This window comes from Bipolaris sorokiniana (assembly GCF_000338995.1).
Source record: "Bipolaris sorokiniana ND90Pr unplaced genomic scaffold COCSAscaffold_11, whole genome shotgun sequence".
Lineage (NCBI taxonomy): Eukaryota > Fungi > Ascomycota > Dothideomycetes > Pleosporales > Pleosporaceae > Bipolaris > Bipolaris sorokiniana.
In genome coordinates, this window is record NW_006911905.1 from 780,413 (window position 1) to 794,381 (window position 13,969).

At 52.5% G+C, this 13,969-nt stretch overlaps 5 protein-coding genes across 5 annotated transcripts in view; 4 read left to right on the forward strand and 1 right to left on the reverse strand.

Moving 5' to 3' along the window:
• The first annotated feature begins 352 nt into the window (after nt 1-352).
• On the forward strand, nt 353-5,317 carry COCSADRAFT_227145 (glycoside hydrolase family 13 protein). The gene is made up of 2 exons (XM_007704175.1): nt 353-687; nt 738-5,317. Exons 1-2 carry the CDS (start codon nt 440-442, stop codon nt 5,167-5,169), a joined length of 4,680 nt encoding a protein of 1,559 aa, XP_007702365.1. The 5' UTR covers nt 353-439; the 3' UTR covers nt 5,170-5,317.
• A 3,750-nt stretch (nt 5,318-9,067) lies between these two features.
• COCSADRAFT_227207 (uncharacterized protein) lies at nt 9,068-9,365 on the forward strand. The gene has a single exon (XM_007704176.1). The coding sequence runs from the start codon at nt 9,190-9,192 to the stop codon at nt 9,358-9,360; it is 171 nt and encodes a 56-aa protein (XP_007702366.1). The 5' UTR covers nt 9,068-9,189; the 3' UTR covers nt 9,361-9,365.
• COCSADRAFT_227206 (uncharacterized protein) lies at nt 9,366-10,104 on the reverse strand. Its single transcript, XM_007704177.1, has one exon. It carries the CDS (start codon nt 9,981-9,983, stop codon nt 9,372-9,374), a length of 612 nt encoding a protein of 203 aa, XP_007702367.1. The 5' UTR covers nt 9,984-10,104; the 3' UTR covers nt 9,366-9,371.
• A 1,728-nt stretch (nt 10,105-11,832) lies between these two features.
• On the forward strand, nt 11,833-12,703 carry COCSADRAFT_227215 (uncharacterized protein). The gene has a single exon (XM_007704178.1). It carries the CDS (start codon nt 12,014-12,016, stop codon nt 12,482-12,484), a length of 471 nt encoding a protein of 156 aa, XP_007702368.1. The 5' UTR covers nt 11,833-12,013; the 3' UTR covers nt 12,485-12,703.
• Nucleotides 12,704-13,529: 826 nt separating this feature from the next.
• The window catches only part of COCSADRAFT_173426 (uncharacterized protein), a gene marked incomplete at both ends in the record, with an annotated part of 2,247 nt that continues 1,807 nt past the window's right edge, over nt 13,530-13,969 (forward strand). The window contains one exon of the mRNA XM_007704179.1: nt 13,530-13,918. Within this exon, the coding sequence (XP_007702369.1) occupies nt 13,530-13,918 (389 nt within the window). The remainder of the gene's footprint in view (nt 13,919-13,969) is intronic.

Genomic DNA, 13,969 nt, shown 5'->3' on the forward strand with positions numbered 1-13,969 from the left:
AACTCGATTGCGTTGGGACGGACGCCCAGCCCCCGCGCTATTGGATTGTAGCGTTGTCAGGAACGGGGCGACAGGCTGGGGTTAGAGCTTGGGGCAATGACGTTTCCCGCGTATTGCGCTTGTGGCCGCTGTACTCTAGTACGCGACCGCCCACTACCAATCTCACACGTCTCCAGACGCTGTTGCTGTCTCTTTTCCCCCCACACACAGAGGGCCATTGGCAGCCTCAGAAGCTTCTGCGCGTTACGGCCCCTCGACTGCTGATAGCCTCAGTTGAGCCCGTTGGTGCACTGTCTTTCTCTCCCCCCCTCCCCCCCTCCCCGCACAGCACTCGCCCAGTTGTTTTCTACACACTACTCCCTCGTTGCAACCCTCCTCGAGTGTCCGTTGCCATTGTTTACCGCCAGCTCAGCTTGACTCTTCGTCACTCGACACCATCATGTCTGTAGCATTGCCTCACCACTCTAAGTCTTCGGACCAGAGGGTTGTCTACCTGCTGCCATTGACCGACTACGGCACGCCAGATGTTCCCGGCACGTACATTTACCTGCCTCCACCAACCAATCCCGCATATTCAATATGCTTCCAAATCCAGGGTACCAGCTCAATATGTCGGGAAGGTAGTCTTTGGGTGAACATTCCCGAAAAGGGAAACAAGTTTGAGCGCAGCAATTACCGCGAGTACAAGTAAGCTCTTGCTTTCTCAATGGCCTCAACGCCCCTAACACTTGATGCAGACTACAGCCCAACTTCACGGGCATGTGTGAGATCGAGATTCCTGTATACGAGGCCAATGCCTTCTCCTTCTACACGACCTACACACCACTGCCGGAGTGGTCATTTACGGACGTCACGTCACCAGAGCCTACACGTACAGACACATACTACATTGATATTTGTCCGAGTCTGGAGTTGCATGGTCAGCACTTGCCGGTTGAGGCTGTCTGCATCTTCTCCTGCCTGTCCAAGTTCATGGGCAACTACCCCACAGACTGGGACAACCACCTGCGGGGCATTAGCGAGCGTGGCTACAACATGATCCATTTCACACCGCTAATGATGCGTGGTGATTCAAATTCTCCATACAGCATATACGACCAGCTCACATTCGACGACGCCATCTTCAAGAATGGCGAAAAGGACATTGCGGATCTGGTCCGTAAGATGCATGACAAGTTCAATTTGCTTGCTATGACTGATGTCGTCTGGAACCACACGGCCAACAACAGCAAATGGCTTGAGGAGCACCCTGAATCTGGCTACAACGTTGACACGGCACCTCACCTGCGTCCTGCTCTTGAGCTCGATACAGCCCTGTTGCAATTTGGCAAGGAGCTTAAAGAGCACGGTCTACCAACCACATTTGAGAGTGAGGCCGACCTCCTGAAGGTCATGCAAGGCGTCAAGGATCATGTCCTCAGTAAGCTCCAGCTCTGGCAATTCTACGTTGTCGATGTGGATCGAGATACCAAGGCCATAATGCAGGCCTGGACATCCGGCCGAGTCAACTTCGTTGACGCCAGCTTTAGTGAAGCAGGCCCCAGCGGGCTTGATGCAGTCCGAGACTGGCCGCTAAAGCAGAAGGCTGATTGGTTGATTGAGCACGCATTGCGTGGTCGTGATCGAATGGGCGAACGATACCGTCGCACAATGGACCCAAATATCGGTGCCAGCCTCCTCTGCGCCTTGTTTGGCCGTTACGATACTAGTACCAGCAATACGCCAGATGATCGTGCGGCACAGGGCACAATCACTGCCGTTCTCAACGAGGTCAATCTTCCGTTCTACCGTGAGTATGACGGAGATCAAGCCGAGATCTTGGAGCAGCTTTTCAACCGGATCAAATATGTCAGGGTAGATGCCCATGGACCTAAGCTTGGAGAAGTCAGCGACAAGAATCCGCTCATCGAGACATATTTTACGCGACTACCGCTGAATGCAACCACGAAGAAACACAACCCTGAGGCCCTTGCCCTTGTGAACAATGGCTGGGTTTGGGCTGCGGATGCGATGCGCGACAATGCTGGACCCAAATCCAGGGCATACCTAAGGCGCGAGGTCATTGTCTGGGGCGATTGCGTCAAACTTCGATATGGAACCGGTCCGGAAGACAACCCGTTTCTCTGGGACCACATGGCCAAGTACACGCGACTGATGGCCAAGTACTTTCAGGGTTTCAGAATTGACAACTGCCATTCTACACCTTTACATCTTGCTGAATACATGCTTGACCAGGCACGAAGTGTCAATTCTAACATTATGGTTTGCGCTGAACTCTTCACTGGCTCTGAAGAGATGGACTACAAGTTCTGTATGAAGCTCGGTATCTGCGCGCTCATTCGGGAGGCTATGCAAGCATGGAGTACCCAGGAACTCAGTAGGCTTGTACATCGTCATGGCGGTGTTCCCATCGGCAGCTTTGAAACCGACGAAGTGCTCAACGCCGCACATGCAACCGATGGAGCAGACAGATCAAAACCAATCATCAAAAAGATCAAGCGTAGTCCGGTACACGCACTCTTCATGGACTGCACACACGACAATGAGACTCCAGCCCAAAAACGTGACGCTCGCGACACGCTTCCTACTGCCGCGCTCGTTGCCATGTGTGACTGCGCGACTGGTAGTGTTTTTGGCTTTGACGAAGTCTACCCCGAGCTAATTGAGCTTGTTCACGAAAAGAGGCTTTACTCCTCAGCCAACTCTAGCGGTGCCCCCATCAAACCGCAAGCTGGCGAAGGTGGTATTGGAGGTATCCGCAAGATCATCAATGAGATTCACGTGAAGATGGGTAAAGAGGAGTACAATGAGACGTACATTCATCACGACAATGAATACATCACCGTCCATCGTGTCAACCCTCACACCAGGAAAGGCTACTTCCTGATTGCTCATACCGCATTCCCAGGCTACAGTGACAGCAATGGAGGGTTTGGTAAGACCAAGCTTCCAGGTACACAAGCAAAGCTCATTGGGGCTTGGAATCTGGAAGTTGACAACAGCCCGGAAACAAGAGCTAGTGTGATTGGCGATAAGACAACATTACGTGGCTTGCCCAGCAAGACAAACGACCTCGAGGGAGTCAAAATCGAGCTGACTGGTGATGAGACGACAATAAGTATCCCCGAGAAGTTTCCTCCAGGCAGTATCGCCCTTTTCGAAACCTGGGTACCAAGTGCCGAGCATGCCGATGGTCTAGACAAGTTTGTCACCAGCGGTGCAAAAGCGGCCTTCAGTGGTGTCAACTTGACTGATCTGAACTACATCCTGTATAGATGCGAGGAAGAGGAACGCGATGCTACAGACCATAAAGACGGAACCTACAACATTCCTGAACACGGCAATCTCGTGTATGCTGGTCTCCAAGGATGGTGGAGTGTGCTTCGTGACATCGTCAATGACAACAACCTTGGGCATCCTCTTTGCGACCATCTTCGCGAAGGACAGTGGGCTCTCGACTATTGTCTTGGCCGTTTACAAAAGATCTCCGAGAAGGAGAATTACGCCAACATCAAAGGACCTGCCGAGTGGCTAGAGTCGAAGTTCGATGCCATCCGCAAGGTTCCCAACTTCATGCTCCCGAGATACTTCGCCCTAGTCATTCAGACTGCATACAATGCTGCAGTGGAGCGCGCAATCGAGTTGATGGGCGAGAATGTCCGAGAGGGCAACCAATTCCTCAAGAGCCTTGCGCTCGTCAGTTGCCAAGTCACCGGCTACATGAACAGCGCATCACTGTGGCCAGACAAGAGCGTGCCCAGTATGGCTGCCGGTCTCCCTCATTTCGCCTATGACTGGGCGCGATGCTGGGGTCGCGACATCACTATTTCAGCCCGCGGTCTATACATGGGTACCGAAAGGTATGCTGACGCCAAAGAGCACATCTTTGCTTTCGCCAGTGTCCTTAAGCACGGCATGGTTCCCAATCTTCTTGGTGGTGGCAAGAACCCACGCTACAACTCTCGTGACTCTGTTTGGTGGTTCGTCCAAAACATCCAGGATTACACGAAGATTGTGCCAAACGGCATGGACATCCTCCAAGAAAAAGTCAAGCGACGATTCTTCCCGTACGATGACACATGGTTTGCGCACACTGACGAACGTGCCTACTCCAAGTCTTCTACTATTGAAGATGTCATCCAGGAAGCCCTTCAAAGACACGCCTCAGGTATAGAATTCCGCGAGTACGACGCAGGCCCCAACATTGATAGACAGATGAAGTCGGAAGGCTTTGACATCAAGATATGGACAGACTGGGAGACAGGTTTGATCTTTGGTGGCAACCAGTGGAACTGTGGTACATGGATGGACAAGATGGGTGAGAGCGAAAAGGCTGGCAACAAGGGTATTCCCGGAACGCCTCGAGACGGCGCCCCTGTTGAGATCATCGGCATGCTATACAGCACTGTACGCTGGTGCGCCAACATGTATGCAGCAGGCCAATTCCAGTACGAGGGTGTGAAACTGGACGACGGCAAGACGGTTACTTACAAGGAATGGGCCGACTTGATCAAGGCTAACTTTGAGCGGTGTTTCTACGTCCCTCACTCTGCCGAGGAAGATGGGAACTACGACGTCAACCCCAGCATCATCAACCGCCGCGGAATCTACAAAGATTTGTACCGGTCAGGCAAGGAGTACGAGGACTACCAATTGAGGCCCAACTTCCCTGTCATGTTGGTAGTTGCTCCGGACCTATGCAAACCTGAGCACGCTCTGCATGCTCTTCAGATGGCCGACAGAGTGCTCCTGGGACCTCAGGGCATGAAGACGCTTGACCCCTCTGACCTCAACTACCGGGGTTATTACATCAACAGCGAAGACTCCACTGATTTCCACACGTCAAAGGGCCGTAACTACCACCAAGGACCTGAATGGGTCTGGCCTACGGGTTTCTTCCTGCGTGCCATGCTCAAATTCGATCTTCAGCGCCGCAAGACGCCCGAAGAGCGTATCGAGAGCTACCAACAAGTCACGCGTCGTCTGGCCGGTTGCATGAAGGCTATTCAAGAATCTCCATGGGCTGGTCTGACGGAGCTGACGCAGAAAGACGGCGACTTCTGTGGCGACTCATGTCCCACGCAGAGTTGGAGTGCTAGCTGTATCATCGATTTGTTCCAGGATGCGCGAGAGTATGAAATGGCAGGGTCGAATGGCGTTGGCAAGTAGTTTGGGCAAGTAGGCCCATGTGGTTGGGGGGATCTCCAAATCGCAATTTGTGGTTGGTACAAAATAGTTTGGATACTGTGACATATGGAATGATGACATAGTGTGTGTTCTTGGATATCGTTTAACGACCTGTAATCGAAGTATGTTGTTGTCTCACCTTCAAAATGATATTTGATGTAAATCAAAGGACAGTTTTGTGTCTTGCCCCTCTGAAAGTTCTTCACTGTGCCATGGCACTGGCTACTCGACTTGTACAACGTACACGCAGTTTCCAAAATCAACATCTCTCTGTTCCATGAATTCAGAAGGTAGTCTCAACCTTCACTTGCAAGAGTACATTCACAGTCACACAGATAACCCATTTAAATACATTTCCCTTTCTCACTGCTACTGCCACTGCCACTGCTACTTACGCACTTTTCCCGCTTCAAGGCCAAGTTACAAAAGAAGGAGAAAGCTTCCTCTTTCCGCAATGAGCGAGAATCCCGTAGATCAGAAACGCGGTAAGAAGACCCAAAACGGAAACAAGAGGTCTGGTGTACGTTTTTGTGGTTTTTGCTCGTAGAAGACGAAGAGAGTCTGCATTCGCCCCTAGATGAGAACTCGCGCCGTTCGTCGTATCGTATCGTATCGTGTCGTGTCGTGTCGTGTCGTGTCGTGTCGTGTCGTGTCGGCCTGTACCGCAAGTTTGCAATCACCAATATTTACCGAATAAGATGGGAATGGAAGAAGGGAAAAAGAAATGGGGATTGCAGCAAATTTCGCCGTTGATATCTGGCGCTAATGCTGGCCAGAAAAGGGAATTTTTTTTTGCATTTACCATGTTCGGTAAATACAGATTCTTGCGGGGGGGAGGGGGGAGAGACTATGTAGATCTGCGTTTTTCCAGTGTTTTTTTTTGTTTTCTTCTTCTGTATGGGGGTGGATAATGCATGTCACAGCACCCCCCTCCTGTTTCTTTACACTTTTGTATGCAAAACATACTGGAACTTGTGTTTTTTTTTCCCTGCTGGTTCGGTTCTCATGCTTCTTCTTGTGGCTGATTTCCGTGTACCTTTTTTTTCTCGAGTGATAACTTGTGATAGACTACTGTATGGGTTAGAAAAGCACAGGCATTGGTGTAGTTTGATGCCCAAGGGGTAATGGGTCTGTATTGATAGAAATCCCGATGAAACCTGGAGAGTGACAGAAGGGACTTACTCGGTTTGGTTCGTCCCAAGGCCGAATGGGGCGTTGAGATATAGGGTATGAGAGAGGGAATTGAAGCGAGTGGTGAGAAAAGAAAGGAATTGCCGAGAGGAGTAAAGAGCGAAAAGGGTAAACCACCGTGTTATTCGAGTGTCACGCTGTACGGGGGGCTAGAAGCACGAGACTAGTTCCTCTTTCGGACACAGTGGAGGCAGGGCGTACGAGGTTAGTCGGCAAACTCGGCAATCGGGCTTTGATCTGATAAAACTTGCAGACTGTCTAGGTTAGGTTTAGATTTTCTAGTTTCTTTTTTCCAATGGACCAATTAATCTTCATCTTTCACCTTTTGCTTTTGTCGTCAGCCTGGCTCTTGGTTTTGCTTTTCCGCCCAACGGTCAGCAATCCTGAATCTACAGTGCATACCCCACACCAACCATTCCGATATGTCGTCTCCGAACGGACTTGGCCAAGGTGCATGCATGCGCGTAACATCTTCAGCTTATCTTTTTCCCACTTTGTCCCACTTTGCAGTGCGTTATTAGCGTGGCACTCACTTCCGTTTTCTGGGGCTAGGAGGGAGAAGCAAAACCAGGTGGCGTAGCAAAAGGAAGTCTGTAGGACAGGGGAGGCACGGTTCATCTGGGTGATGACTTAACCCCCCTCACCCCCCACCCCCTTCTTCCCTTGCCCACCATGTAACATGCAACATGCAATATGCAGACGCCATAGCCGTAGGTGGGAAACGCTAAAAGGACAGACATCTCCTCCACCAATTCCTTGTTTCTCCGTAACCACTCATGAATACATACAATTTGTGGCTACAGGAGTTCAGAAAGCGGGCAAGAAAAAAACAAACATAAAATCATAAGGCGGAAAATCGTGTGTGGAGAAGATTGCGGGGGTAGGAGAGAAAAGGAAAAAGATATGCGTCAAAGAGTTCAGCCATGTAAGCCAACGTAGGTACTGCGCATGAGACCACCACTCAAGCAGCTACTATGGGCGATAGCTTTGGTAGAGCATAGAGAGGAATGCTTGTATGATCTCCATTACGATACGCCCCTTTGAGGCATCCTTCCTTCTTTCTTCTTCCCTCTGGCTAACGCTAGATGTGTGGACGCCGGCTTGCTCGTAGAGTAGGATTTTACCAAGTCACTCATCGAGTATGATTGGTAAGTTAAAAAATGGTGTTCAAGATCTGCGCTCTGGGCGTGATAAGTGTTAGGACGTGTGGATGAGAATGGGCCAGTCTGGCTGATAGTCATCTTGCAGAACAAGGCTGTGGCGAAGGAAAGCGTAGACTAGAGTAGAGGACGTTGCACCGAGTAGAACACAGCCTGGGTGGCTTGAGGGTATCATTTGATACCAGGAGACGGCGAAGTCGTGTGGGCAAAGGGGCTTTTTGGCTTTCAGCGTATCATGAATGGATCATCCGCATGGATGCCCATGATTATACTGCATCCTGAAAATTGTAGATAAGCCTTGTATTAGCTATGTTCACGTGGAGGTGCATACGCCTAGTCTTCAAAAGCACGGTGCGTCATTCATACACTTTCTGTTTCTGGAAAAGGCGTGATCATGTGCTCTTTCTGAGAAGAAAGAGGCGCATGGCTCCACAAGGGACTCGTATAGAGGCAGCCTCAATTCGTCCCAACAAATAAGCTGTACAAGACGCAGACACCTAATATGATCTACAGCGCATAGTAGATGGTGTGTTACGGGGCGATGGTGATGCGTAATGTGACCAAGCTGTCACAGGTGTTATAGGAGTCGCGACGATCGAATTGATTACTTGCATGATTTGGACGGTCCTTGATTTTCTGCCAAAGTATAGAAAATCGCAATCTCGCACAACCTTCATCTCCCGTTTGTTTTTAAACTCCTCTTGGGTCGATATTCGTATCCAGTTACAATCCGTTCAACAACACGGCGGCTGCATAAACTAGGAAGATAGCGCTCCAGTTTTCGACTCTGCAATGACCGATCAGCTGATCAAATATGATCTCCACATCTCAATGATACATCCATAGACTAGCGGTCTGTATCTGGCCACCACTTTTGCGTCTTTCCTCATCGCGGCTTGCCTTCTTCAGCACCCCTGCCACGGGAGCCAGCATGTCACTGGATTAAATTTAGCGCTGTCTAGAACACATGATGGTCTGGGGTGGTGTTGTATTGATGGCAGAGGAGCTTCATAATAGGCCTTCGGCTGCATGGGTCCGTGGCCAGAATTGTCCTTGTCTAAAGCGGTAGGATAAGGCGATCACTGCGCAGCCTTATGCAGGTGACGCGGCACAGGTTGAGAATAGGAGTGGAGTAGAAATTCGGCGGAGACAGAATGAATGTAAAAGCGATTTCAAGTCCTGAAGGCGAATGGCGGTGCCCGGTAGACGGATTGGGTGTCTCCAAGAACACAAGGTCATCCTGGCGAAGACAACATGGGTATGCAAGCGCTTACCTATAGCGTGTCAAACGCAGTAGACATGGCCATGAGGTGGTAGCAATTCGGCTCGACACGAGCATCTGGACCTCTCATCGGCCATGCCACCTATCATGCAATAGGATCGATGGCCACCAGGAGCTCAGATGATTTCTTTTTGAGAGCATCTAGAAGAACGGACATGGATAACCATCCGAGCCACTAGGTGAAGGATTTGAGGATTCACCGGTGGCATTGAACAGTGGCTGGATGCCTGTGGACGCCCAGCCCAAGCCTCACTCGGAGCCCATGGCGATGTCGTGCAGGTGGAAAAAAATGCACAACCGTATCATGTTCGCGAAGGCTTTAGAGCTATCTCCTTCGGTGCAATGCGCGTCTAGGAACGATCCTGTAGGATGATGGCATGGGTGCAGACTCCTTCTTTACTGGATACACACACTGTAATCGCACGGGTTCATCCAATCGGCAAGGGTATCTTGCTCTTCATTCCCCTCGCACTGTTGTGGATGCACCCATGTGCTAGCGCCTCCGCCCGCCTGCGACAAAGATTGAATCAGCGCAACTGATCCGACTCATATTATCCCACTCTCTTCACAAGCCAATACATTGTTTCAAGAGCAGCGCGCATCCCTTTCTCTGTTGGTTCTGGGGGGGTTAAAATAAGGTACGGACGCGGCCCGGATAGCGAGCCCCACAAAGAAATAGGAAGGTAGTGAAACCGTTGGTCCATGCACGCCCAAATCAGACACATTTGAAAGGCATTCATGTGTGTAAGTGAACGTACTGTGCCAAATTTGACGTGTGTTGCTGGGTTCCATTTGGTGGATGACAGTGCAAATCCCAGAGCGTCATTGTTCCTGCTGCTGTTGCTACACAAGTGTAATACAGATTGCCGTTGGGGCCGACCAGTTCCGCTCCAACGGTCCATCATGAGCACGCTCTCGCCCATCTTTCCACATAAAATATCAAATGCCGAGGCACGACTGCGTCTGACTAAAGCAGGAGGAAGGGGACTTTCCAACAAAAAGGACCGACCGACCGCAGAGTGACCTTTTTCCAACTGCGGAACACGCACTTGAAGGCGGAAAGGAGCATTAACCCGGTCGAGTCTTTCAAGGCCCGTTACCCCGTAGCGTGTGCGGCACGCTATTGGGAAATTGCAGTAATGATGACTGCCTATGGAAGCCATAGGTGCATATGCTGGTGACTAGCAAATGGGATGCAGGCAACCGTGTCGATCGGATCCATCGCGCTGTTTAGCAACTGATACGAGCTACGCCTAGGTACATCCAGGCACCGTAATGGAGACCCGAGAGCCGGCATGTTGAGACTGACTATCAAGCCATGTTGGAGGAGACACGGCCGTCCGAAGTGCCAGGGAAGACAAGAACCGGCAGTGGCAAAGGTAAGTTGAGCAATGTTGAACTCAGACTAGCACTGGAAGTTGATGTTTGCATCTACGACTGCATTTACTTGCTGTAGCATAAGGCTAACCTGGGCGAGAGTGTTTTGCATGGCCAGGCGGCTTGGATGTTTCGATGTCGTGCAGGAAAATATGCACGGCTAAGCGAAGTGATAGCTATCGGTTGGACGGTATCAGCAAGAATGCTAGAGGCTTACGGATCTAAGCTGCCGGGGCGAGCTAAGTATTGGTCATGCATCATCTGCCTGTAGTTGATCGGCGCGACGTTTCTTCCACGACGATCCTGCGTTGGTAGTTAGCGTGGTTTTGAGGATGCACGAGAACCGGGGAATTGCTTCCGACGGCAGGGATGCCGTGTGAGTAAGTCCAAGGCTTAGCATTCATATGTCTCAACCACTTTGGTGGACTCGCTAATTCTGGCGTGAGACGACACGGGCGACGTACGTGTCTGGATAGCCGCCCGTGGATATGGCTACCTGAGACGGCTGATGTGAGTGCCAGGATGTGACTTTGCCCGGGATAAGACATGTGTTGTCGTTGGCATTGCACGGTGTGGATGCAAGCAAGGGACGTGTTAGTTAGGGTGTGCATTTCCGGACAGAATAGCAGCGGCATGATATTGAGGCAACGGCTTTCAACTCAGCTTTGGGCTAGGGCTGTAAGCGTCCTGGCATGTGGTGTAACTTGTCAGGATAATGGGTCTGTACAACAACAGAAAACACTTGTGAAACTCTGTGGATAGCTGGCTCGGACAAGAGTCGAAAGCTCAGGTACTCGGGCCGTTGGTCAGTTGCGGCACGCCGTAGTGGCTCTCAGGTGGTGACGAAGTGGATATTGTGCATGAGCAAGTAATAGTGCAGAGAAATGACCGGAAAGAGAGACATCATGGACAAGTGGTGACCGTAAGAGGCTTGGGGGGCCATTGGTGCGTCCCAATTCAGCCATTTGTCGAGGCTCGCGTACAGGTAACCGACAGGAGAGCAAAAAAAGCAACCATGGTTTAGGACCACGTAATTGAGTGATCTTCGTTAGCGACATATGGCGCTGAAAGCTAGGTGGGATCATTATGCAAGTACCCGAAGAGCGACTACTGTAAGTAATGATTGTCAGACCACAAAGCCAAGCAAGGCCAGAGGGTCGAAAAGGTCGCGAGGCAAACAAGGCAAGCAAGGCCAACAGGGCATGCAAGGCATGCGAGTCGTTGTTGCTCGTGACGGGGAGGACATTTGTGATGGGAAACGAGGTGGATGCCAGGCTCTGACTCGGCGACATGTCCTGCAGAGCGACTAGCGGCTCCCAGAATATGTGTGTATGAGCATTTCCTGGCTAGGGGTATCTGGTAGACGAGGTGCTTGGGAAAAGCTGTGATCGGTCAAGCGTAGGAGTGCAGACAGGCCAATCAGGAGCGGGTCCGGATACCGAGGAAGCAGGACGAGGAAGGCGCGGGCGCGGGACGTTTCCTCATGGGGAGTGGTAAATGAGGGCCGACGCGCCTCTCATCGGTGAAGGCCATGGAGGGCAAGGGTTTCGGCTGTGGTGGATAGGATGGCCGTTGAGCGAGCGCGTCAGAACGGCGCAGGTGAAGCCGGCCAGCTAACGCCACAAGCACCGTTGGGTGCTAGCCGAAACAGACGAGCAAAGGGGGGCGGATGACAAAGTCAAGAGCGGCGAGGATTGCGAGAGAAGGGGAATGGCCGATCAGATCACTATGTGTTGGGTGAGGTGAGCATGTGTGGTGTGGGCTGGACGAGTGATATGGTTGTGGTGGTAAGGGCTTGGCGGAGGCGGCAGCGACTATGGCAGGAGCAGGAGGAGCAGGAGCAGGAGCAGGAGCAGGAGCAGGAGCGGCTATGGCAGCCGTCAATAAACAAGGACAACACGACAGCAACGGTATCAGCATCAACATCACTGTCATCATGGCCATGTTTGGGCAGAGGGGCGAGGTTGATGATGGGATGCAAGCAGCCCCCTTTTCGTTGTTGTCGATGGAGTTTGCGGCGCCTTTAGGTGGACGTCGCGGGAAGCCCACAGTTGGGTTCACCCGGTTGCAGCCGCACAAACAGGTACAGGAGGATGCTCATCAAACAAGCAAAGGAATGGTGGGACGGGCGGCGGACAGGCAAATTGGACTGGGGCAGCCTGTTGCGGGCGGGCGTGGCGGTGGGAGATGTTTGTGGAAAGGATGGTTTGCAGAGCAGGCTAGCAGGGAGGGACGGTCACGTGAGGAGTGGAAAGGTAGCCACGGTGGTGGTGGCAGGCTATTCTAGGCGACTGCGTGGCCGTGGCCGCTTGCCGCGGTGGGCGCACGACGACGGCAGGGCAGAGGCACAAAGGAAAACACGGGCGGGAGAAGCTGTGGCCGTGCGCAAAGAGGGTGGTAAGCCGCACGGGCAGTGTAAGTAGTGGGTGAGTAGGGACAGGTGCGGATGGATGGATGGATGGATGGATGGGATAGGCAGACGTGTACAATGGGTGTTAGTGTATGCAATAGTATCTAGTGGTAAGTATGTAGATGGATGGATAGGGAAGGGGAGGGAGGGGGAGAGAAAGCGTGTTTACGTATGTAGCATGTCAGTAGGTGAGTAAGTAAGAAGGTACGTACACTACACACACATGGCAAGTACGTACATGTATGGATACAGTAATAGACTGATAGGTGAGTGAGTACATACTACTAGTATTACATACATGCACTCGCCCACAGACACTCGTATGCTCAATGTCGCCCATCGGGCCGAGACGAGACGAGAAGAGACAACACATGGCTAGTACATGGTAACTTAGTTACAGAGGGAGAGAGGCACAGGCAGAGGCACAGGCAGAGCAGGCAGAGGGGCGGCTTGGGAGCGTGTGCACAAGCAGTAAGTTCAGGCCCGCCCAACGGATCGCCTGCCGCCAGCCCCGAGCCCCTTGGCGGCTGGCACCCATGCGCGTCTGGCCTCCCGGCCGTAAAAGCGCACGGGGGTTCGTGTGTGGCGCGCATGGGTCCAAGGACGGGATTAGGTCCCCGCTGCATGCCATCGCGGGTGGGTCTCCTGCTCTTCACATTGCAGCAGCGCGTTCCCCCGCAGCCAGCACAAACCAGTGCCAGGCCTACCTCCCAAGCCGCCCCTCGACCAGGGGGGCTCCAGCCGGTTCATCCTCTGCCTGGCCCGCGAGTGGAGCTGCACTGCATCTGCTCGAATCCCAGACCCTTTAGACTCTCCCGTGCGACTGTCTTCTTGTGCCACCCACCGCTTTCCTCTTCACAGCTCTCTCCTCCAGCCCGCTGACCGCCGCACCCGACCGACCATATAACCACCGAATGCCATGATGGGCAGCGACTGGCATCCACGCAGGCACCCGCACCCGCACCAGCACCCAGACGCAAACAACTACGCCCATCGCTCGCTCCCCAGCTTCGCCGAGCTAACGTCGTCGTCGACCGACTCGTTGTTGCACCGCCCTCGTGACGCTGTCCCACCTCCACCTCCGCCATCACTACCACCGCCGCAACAGCACCATCACCACCACCACCACCACCACCACCACCAGCAGCCCCAACCACCCTTATCCCACCCGCTGCCTCCAACCCCAATCGACCGGCCGGTCTCACGCTCCACCCCACCCGACGGCCTTTCTTCCACGGACTTTGCAAACCAGCCGCTCGTGGTAGACCGCGCTGCTTTTACTCCCATTAATCACGCGAGCCCTCACGTCAGGTAAGTCATGGCCTCAACTCTCATTTTCTCCCCCCCCCCCCCCCCCCCCCC

What these genes read in the sequence shown, in the direction of transcription:
- COCSADRAFT_227145 (XM_007704175.1), top strand. Translation starts at nt 440, where the DNA reads ATGTCTGTAGCATTGCCTCACCACTCTAAGTCTTCGGACCAGAGGGTT. An exon ending in AGCAATTACCGCGAGTACAA is followed by an intron (nt 688 to 737) that starts GTAAGCTCTTGC and finishes CACTTGATGCAG; the next exon opens with ACTACAGCCCAACTTCACGG.
- COCSADRAFT_227207 (XM_007704176.1), top strand. Translation starts at nt 9,190, where the DNA reads ATGATGGCATGGGTGCAGACTCCTTCTTTACTGGATACACACACTGTA.
- COCSADRAFT_227206 (XM_007704177.1), bottom strand. Translation starts at nt 9,983, where the DNA reads ATGGCTTCCATAGGCAGTCATCATTACTGCAATTTCCCAATAGCGTGC.
- COCSADRAFT_227215 (XM_007704178.1), top strand. Translation starts at nt 12,014, where the DNA reads ATGGCAGGAGCAGGAGGAGCAGGAGCAGGAGCAGGAGCAGGAGCAGGA.